This window comes from Leptodactylus fuscus, chromosome 6, assembly GCF_031893055.1.
Source record: "Leptodactylus fuscus isolate aLepFus1 chromosome 6, aLepFus1.hap2, whole genome shotgun sequence".
NCBI classification, from domain to species: domain Eukaryota; kingdom Metazoa; phylum Chordata; class Amphibia; order Anura; family Leptodactylidae; genus Leptodactylus; species Leptodactylus fuscus.
In genome coordinates this window covers 169,316,550-169,325,642 of record NC_134270.1, presented here as the reverse complement: position 1 = coordinate 169,325,642, position 9,093 = coordinate 169,316,550, and the positions used below count along the sequence as shown (strand labels likewise).

The 9,093-nt window shown below is 48.5% G+C and overlaps 1 protein-coding gene across 1 annotated transcript in view; it reads right to left on the bottom strand.

The window, feature by feature from the left end:
• Positions 1-314: 314 nt before the first annotated feature.
• The window catches only part of LOC142209006 (G protein-activated inward rectifier potassium channel 2-like), a 67,595-nt gene continuing 58,816 nt past the window's right edge, over positions 315-9,093 (bottom strand). The window contains exon 3 of the mRNA XM_075277936.1: positions 315-888. Within this exon, the coding sequence (XP_075134037.1) occupies positions 566-888 (323 nt within the window). The 3' untranslated portion in view covers positions 315-565. The remainder of the gene's footprint in view (positions 889-9,093) is intronic.

Here is a 9,093-nt window from a genome sequence, read left to right as displayed (position 1 = left end):
CACCCAGCTTTCCCAGTAATAGATATACCAAGTGGTCACATTTTTATAATCTCTTTGATCATCTTTTAGTTAAAGATCAGTAGAGACACCATCCAGCTTTCCCTGGCTCCTGAAAGGCAAACTACCCAGTGAAATGGACAGATGGGAATAAATCTTTACATACAGGATTCTAGGAAAGTTGGGTGACCGCTGCAGTAAAAACGATCATGGCTTCCTTATCGGTCACCCAGCTTTTCCAGAAACAGATCTACCTAAGGTATGGCTAGTTTCATTTAAAGGGGCGCTGCTCTTTTTCACATCTCTCCCATCTGAAATAGTTGTTCCCTATATCCAGGGACAGTCCTTGTGATGTCATCAGATCCTAGAGTCCTGATTGGCCGCGCCCTAATAAACAGTGTAGCAGACAAGATGGCCGCCGCTGCGCAGGCCACGTACAGTCCGATGATTGATTTGGCGTATGCTGCAGGTCGTTGATACTATAGCGCTCAGATACACGACCCGAGTCCTCACCCGTCCCGCTATTGCTGGCGAAAAAGTCACTCGTTTTTTTTTTTTATTACGTCCCTCACTCACAACCATCCATCTTTATTTTACTGACGTCCCCGTTGGACATTGGGGGGGCGTTCGTGACCTCTGACCCTTCCTCCAGGTCACTTGTGGTCTGGTTGCCTTTGCTGTTGGTGGAAGTGAGCTGCAGCGCCTCGCCCTTCTCGTTCAGCTCCGCCAGCTCTTTGGCGCTGCAGGTAGGGGTTGGCGTTTCGTCCGTGTTATGGAACGTGTCGTAGTCAACTTCATAGAAGCCTTCTTCCAGCGTGAGGACCGGCATGAAGCGGTGACCCCAGAGCACCTCTCGTTCCACGTAGGAGCTGCGAGCCTGACATGTCATACCTGCAGCAAAAAATAAAAAAATTATTAAGGTAAATTTGACCAATATGTGTTATTTTTGGAACGGAGAACAGCCAGAAAGAGTGTCCCTCGCTCTGGAGGACCTGACTCTGTAATGCTCTATCTCTCCTGCGGAGGCGCTGCAGGGAAACTGAACACTTACTACAAGGTTCCCCCACTCATTACAACTGGGGGACACGTTATCTACAATAGTGTGACAACACGTATAGATTGTCCAAAGTAGAGGACCCCTTTAATTTATCCAAGGGGTGGGACTGTGACAACTTTTTTTATTTATTTTACACTTACCTGTAGAAACCTGGCATGGCTGCTACACAGCTACATATCTATGAACAGCTGATCGGCGGGGGTGTCAGGACCTCTCTGATCTGATATTGATGACTTATGTCTGGACAATTCCTTTAAAGAGGAGTTCTAGGCACTAGAGGTGACCTATCCTTCCAATAGCAGTAGTCCGATACCCGGCCCCCCCTGCTGATCAGCTGTTTTTAATAAGCTGCAGTGCTGTACATTGTATAGTGGCGGTACTTGGTATTGCAGCTCAGCTCATTAACTTGAATGGGACTGAGATACTATTAGATTGATCGATGAACTTGATGTCACATGGCCTGTAACGTAGAAATGTCTCTAAGGGATCACAACTGCTGCTTCAACTAATTAATTTATGGGGGTCGCACCCCCACATATCTTCAATTGATAACCCTTCCTAAGGACAGGGTCAACAATTTAAAATTTTCAGAAAACCCCTTTAAGAAGCACTGAATTTTGTAACACATTGCAGTATCCACTCTTAACACCAGAGGTCAGTGTTGCATAAAGAATCTAGATTCTCATGTAATGTTACAGGAACACCACTAGGTGTCACTCTTCACTGTCTGTATAATCCTATGGTTACAAGATGTATATAATAAGTGAGAAACATATGGACATGTGACATATATAATGCCCCTTCTATAATAGTGCCCGCTATTGTACCCCATAGTAGCAGGGCCCCTATTATATAACAATGCCCCCCTGTACTGTTTAGGAAAATATCAATATATTTTCCAGGTCCCTAAACCACAAAAAAAAAAAATCAATAAAGTGAGTAATAATGATATAATGTCCTCGTAGATCCCACAGTAACGCGCATTATGCATCACTAATGTTGTGCTCTGGTGAAGCCGCAAGGCCCCCGCTGGATGTAATAAGTGCAGGAGGAAAATAAGACGAGGAGGATAGAAGAGGCTCCGAGTACACATAAAACCTCTGAAGTGCCCTCTGCATAGGAACAAATGAGTGATGGGACTCAATGAAGTGACGTAAAAACCCAACATCAATGGGGGTGCGCATTATAACACAGGACACACCGCCAGATACAGAGTATCCATGAAAATAAGACGAGGGGAATAGAAGAGGCTCCGAGTACACATAAAACCTCTGAAGTGTCCTCTACATAGGAACAAATGCGTGATGGGACTCAACGAAGTGACGTAAAAACCCAACATCAATGGGGGTGCGCATTATAACACAGAACACACCGCCAGATACAGAGTATCCATGAAAATAAGACAAGGGGGATAGAAGAGGCTCCGAGTACACATAAAACCTATGACGGGACCTCTACATAGGAACAAATCAGTGACGTGAAAACCCCACATCACTGGGGGCGCGCATTATAACACAGAACACACCGCCAACTACAGAATATCCATGGAAATGAGATGAGGGGGATAGAAGAGGCTTCGAGTACACATAAAACCTATGAAGTGTCCTCTACATAGGAATAAATGAGTGACGTTAAAACCCCACATCACCGGGGGTGCGCATTATAACACAGAACACACCGCCAGATACAGAGTATCCATAGAAATTAGACCAGGGAATAGAAGAGGCTCCGAGTACAAATAAAACCTCTGAAGTGCCCTCTACATAGGAACATATGAGTGATGAGTCCAGATGAAGTGATGTGAAAACCCCACATGACCAGGGGCACACATTATAACACAGAACACCCCATTAAATACAGAGTATCCATGAAAGTGAAACGAGGAGGATAGAAGAGGCTCTGAGTACACATAAAACCTCTGAAGTGCCCTCTACATAGGAACAAATCAGTGATGGGACTCAACCAAGTGACGTAAAAACCCAAGATCAATGGGGGCGCGCATTATAACACAGAACATACCACCAAATACAGAATATCCATGGAAATGAGATGAGGAGGATAGAAGAGGCTCTGAGTATACATAAAGCCTATGAAGTGCCCTCTACATAGGAACAAATCAGGGACGTGAAAACCCCACATCACCAGGGGTGCGCATTATAACACAGAACACACCGCCAGATACAGAGTATCCATAGAAATTAGACCAGGGGATAGAAGAGGCTCCGAGTACACATAAAACCTATGAAGTGCCCTCTACATAGGAACAAATCAGTGATGGGACTCAACCAAGTGACGTAAAAGCCCAACATCAATGGGGGCGCGCATTATAACACAGAACATACCGCCAAATACAGAATATCCATGGAAATGAGATGAGGAGGATAGAAGAGGCTTTGAGTACACATAAAGCCTATGAAGTGCCCTCTACATAGGAACAAATCAGTGACGTGAAAACCCCACATCACCGGGGGCGCGCATTATAACACAGAACACACCGCCAGATACAGAGTATCCATAGAAATTAGACCAGGGAATAGAAGAGGCTCCGAGTACAAATAAAACCTCTGAAGTGCCCTCTACATAGGAACATATGAGTGATGAGTCCAGATGAAGTGATGTGAAAACCCCACATGACCAGGGGCACACATTATAACACAGAACACCCCATTAAATACAGAGTATCCATGAAAGTGAAACGAGGAGGATAGAAGAGGCTCTGAGTACACATAAAACCTCTGAAGTGCCCTCTACATAGGAACAAATCAGTGATGGGACTCAACCAAGTGACGTAAAAGCCCAACATCAATGGGGGCAAGCATTATAACACAGAACATACCGCCAAATACAGAATATCCATGGAAATGAGATGAGGAGGATAGAAGAGGCTTTGAGTACACATAAAGCCTATGAAGTGCCCTCTACATAGGAACAAATCAGTGACGTGAAAACCCCACATCACCGGGGGCGCGCATTATAACACAGAACACACCGCCAGATACAGAGTATCCATAGAAATTAGACCAGGGAATAGAAGAGGCTCCGAGTACAAATAAAACCTCTGAAGTGCCCTCTACATAGGAACATATGAGTGATGAGTCCAGATGAAGTGATGTGAAAACCCCACATGACCAGGGGCACACATTATAACACAGAACACCCCATTAAATACAGAGTATCCATGAAAGTGAAACGAGGAGGATAGAAGAGGCTCTGAGTACACATAAAACCTCTGAAGTGCCCTCTCCATAGGAACAAATCAGTGATAGGACTCAACCAAGTGACGTAAAAACCCAAGATCAATGGGGGCGCGCATTATAACACAGAACATACCACCAAATACAGAATATCCATGGAAATGAGATGAGGAGGATAGAAGAGGCTCTGAGTACACATAAAGCCTATGAAGTGCCCTCTACATAGGAACAAATCAGGGACGTGAAAACCCCACATCACCAGGGGTGCGCATTATAACACAGAACACACCGCCAGATACAGAGTATCCATAGAAATTAGACCAGGGGATAGAAGAGGCTCCGAGTACACATAAAACCTATGAAGTGCCCTCTACATAGGAACAAATCAGTGATGGGACTCAACCAAGTGACGTAAAAGCCCAACATCAATGGGGGCGCGCATTATAACACAGAACATACCGCCAAATACAGAATATCCATGGAAATGAGATGAGGAGGATAGAAGAGGCTCTGAGTACACATAAAGCCTATGAAGTGCCCTCTACATAGGAACAAATCAGGGACGTGAAAACCCCACATCACCAGGGGTGCGCATTATAACACAGAACACACCGCCAGATACAGAGTATCCATAGAAATTAGACCAGGGGATAGAAGAGGCTCCGAGTACACATAAAACCTATGAAGTGCCCTCTACATAGGAACAAATGAGTGATGGGACTCAACCAAGTGACGTAAAAACCCAACATCAATGGGGACGCGCATTATAACACAGAACATACCGCCAAATACAGAATATCCATGGAAATGAGATGAGGGGGATAGAAGAGGCTTCGAGTACACATAAAACCTATGAAGTGCCCTCTACATAGGAACAAATGAGTGATGTAAAAACCCCACATCACCGGGGGCGCGCATTATAACACAGAACACACCGCCAGATACAGAGTATCCATAGAAATGAGACCAGGGAATAGAAGAGGCTCCGAGTACACATAAAACCTATGAAGTTCCCTCTACATAGGAACAAATGAGTGACGGGACTCAAGTGCGGCAGATATGTCAATGATTACAGGTGAGGTTGGATAAGACACTGGGTCTTACCACCAGAGGGCGTAAAAGTAGCCTATAAAAAAAGCCTCTTAGAAGCTACTTTTGGGTAGTGTACCTCTTGTTGAGAGATGGCTGACTGTCACACACGCCTCTGCAATGTTCTCAATCCAGTACAGAGGATGGTAGGATCTGCCGATAAGCACAAACAGCCCCCACAGTTTCCTTGTTCACCATCCTGACATAGGTGGCCCCTTCATTACACCTCCTGTCGCTGACCGCACCATTTCCAGGTGAGTAGCTGAAGGAAATTTAATGTCATGGCACCCATTACATGTCCTGCCATCAACTACGTTTGACATGGGTGTCGTGAACAAGAACCCTGGACTGTACAGACTGGAACTGCATTGTCTTTACTGATGAATCCAGGCTGTGTTTGGGGATCTCAGTAGAGTTGTAGTATGGAGGCCTCGCACCTGTCTATGCTATGGAGTGAAACTCTGCCCCCTGCTGGTGTAATGATGTGGCAGCCATCACGTAGGACAGTAAGTCATCCTGAGTAGTGATGGGAGGTCACTAACAGCTCAGTGATATGTACAGGACATCCTGTAGCCACGTGTGTTACATACCTCCCAACCGTCCCGATTTCCGCGGGCAGTCACGATTTGGGTGACATGTCCCGCGGTCCCGGTTGGAGGGAGGTATGTCCCGATTTCAACTCAGATCTGCGTCCAGAGGACGCAGATCTGAGTTGTACACATACGCGGCTGAAGCAAGGAGCTGACACAGGTCAGCTCCTCGCTTCGCCGCTGCCCGCCTCTCTCCCTGACACATGCGGCTGAAGCTGCTCGCGTCTCTCTCTCGCTGACACATGCGGCTGAAGCGAGGAGCTGACCTGTGTCAGCTCCTCGCTTCGCTGCTGCCGCCGGCTCCTGGCTTGTAGACGCGATGTACAAGCCAGGAGCCGGCAGCAGCGGCGAAGCGAGGAGCTGACACAGGTCAGCTCCTCGCTTCAGCCGCATGTGTCAGCGAGAGAGAGACGCAGCGGCGAAGCGAGCACGCGAGCAGCTTCAGCCGCATGTATCAGGGAGAGAGGCGGGCAGAGAGCGGCGAGGGAGCGGAGAAGAAGGTAAGTTTAATGTGGAGGTGGAACGTGAATCTGGGGGCAGATGAAGGAGAGGACGGCATGACACTGGGGGCAGAGATGGAGAGGACGGCATGACACTGGGGGCAGAGATGTGGGGACATGAATCTGGGGGCAGAGATGGAAGACATGAATCTGGGGGCAGAGATGGAGGGACAAGAATCTGGGGGCAGAGATGGAGGGACATGAATCTGGGGGCAGAGATGGAGGGACAGGAATCTGGGGGCAGAGATGTGGGACATGACTCTGGGGGCAGAGATGGGGTACATGAATCTGGGGGCAGAGATGGAGGGACAGGAATCTGGGGGCAGAGATGTGGGGACATGAATCTGGGGGCAGAGATGGAGGGACATGAATCTGGGGGGCAGAGATGGAGTGGACATGAAACTGGGGGCAGAGATGTGGGGACATGAATCTGGGGGCAGAGATGGAGGGACATGAATCTGGGGGCAGAGATGGAGTGGACATGAAACTGGGGGCAGAGATGGGGGGACATGAATCTGGGGGCAGAGATGGGGGACATGAATCTGGGGGCAGAGATGGAGAGGACATGAAACTGGGGGCAGAGATGTGGGGACATGAATCTGGGGGCAGAGATGGGGGACATGAATCTGGGGGCAGAGATGGAGAGGACGGCATGACACTGGGGGCAGAGATGTGGGGACATGAATCTGGGGGCAGAGATGGAGGGACATGAATCTGGGGGCAGAGATGTGGGGACATGAATCTGGGGGCAGAGATGGAGGGACATTAATCTGGGGGCAGAGATGGAAGAGGGACATGAAACTGGGGGCAGATGAAGGGTGTATATGAAACTGGGGGAGAGATAGAGGGGGGGCATATAATTTACGGGTGACTGTAGGAGGATTATACTGTGTGCGGGCACATGAAAAATTAACGAGTGGGCGGAGTCAACACAAAAGTGGGCGGGGCTAAACTTCCCGCGACGCGCTGTGCGCGCCGCACAATTTGTCCCTCTTTCAGTTCTTCAAAAGTTGGGAGGTATGGTGTTATCTGTCATGGCATGGTGGACTACTCGTATTTCTCAGCAGGATAATGCTCGCCCACACACAAGGGTTCTCCAGAAATGTCTCTGCCACATGACATCACTTCCAGAGGCGTTATTAACGGGGTAGTAGCGGTAGTGGCTGCCACAGGGCCCGGGACATTAGAGGGTCTGGGACATTAGTGGGCCCGGCTGTGTTTTTTAAAAAAAAATAGGCCATTACCTGCTGGAATTACTCCGGCAGCTTACAAGCCCTATTTACTGACCGATCCTGGCTCCTGCTCAGGGCCGCCGGCGCTTCCACTCCTGCGGATGTGAACAGGAACCAGGATCGGTAAGTGAGGCCGCAGGCCCATAAAACCCACAAGCACTGCTATCATTATACTCAGGGAGAGGTGACGGAACACCAGCACTCCCGAAGGCTTCAGGCCTACTTGTGTATCGTCCCAGACATCACATGGGCCAGGTCCTGCGTCCTTATGCATCGCGACACAAACCCCAGCTCAAGTGACGTCTCTTCCATCACTGTAGACCTGGACCCCAGGAGAGGTAATTTACAGGTTTTTTTTATGTTTGTATCCTCCCCTGCTTCTCCGATTATTATACTTTTGTGTCTGAAAAGACCCCAGAATGTAATAATTGTTCATGGGTGGTCCCATAATGCCCCCACAATGGGGCATAATACGGGGCCACTAAGGGGTATAGTACTGTGTGCAGAGGCCACTATGGGACATAATACTGTGTGCAGAGGCCACTATGGGACATAATACTGTGTGCAGGGGCCACTATGGGACATAATACTGTGTGCAGGGGACACTATGGGACATAATACTGTGTGCAGGGGCCACTATGGGGTATAATACTGTGTGCAGGGGACACTATGGGGGATAATACTGTGTGCAGGGGCCACTATGGGGGATAATACTGTGTGCAGGGGCCACTATGGGGCATAATACTGTGTGCAGGGGCCACTATGGGGTATAATACTGTGTGCAGAGGCCACTATGGGACATAATACTGTGTGCAGGGGCCACTATGGGGGATAATACTGTGTGCAGAGGCCACTATGGGACATAATACTATGTGCAGGAGCCACTATGGGGCATAATACTGTGTGCAGGGGCCACTATGGGGGATGATACTGTGTGCAGGGGCCACTATGGGACATAATACTGTGTGCAGGGGCCACTATGGGGTATAATACTGTGTGCAGGGGACACTATGGGGGATAATACTGTGTGCAGGGGCCACTATGGGGGATAATACTGTGTGCAGGGGCCACTATGGGGCATAATACTGTGTGCAGGGGCCACTATGGGGTATAATACTGTGTGCAGGGGCCACTATGGGGTATAATACTATGTGCAGGGGCCACTATGGGGTATAATACTGTGTGCAGGGGCCACTATGGGGTATAATACTGTGTGCAGGGGCCACTATGGGGGATAATACTGTGTGCAGGGGCCACTATGGGGGATAATACTGTGTGCAGAGGCCACTATGGGACATAATACTGTGTGCAGAGGCCACTATGGGGGATAATACTGTGTGCAGAGGCCACTATGGGACATAATACTGTGTGCAGGGGCCACTATGGGACATAATACTGTGTGCAGAGGCCACTATGGGACATAATACTGTGTGC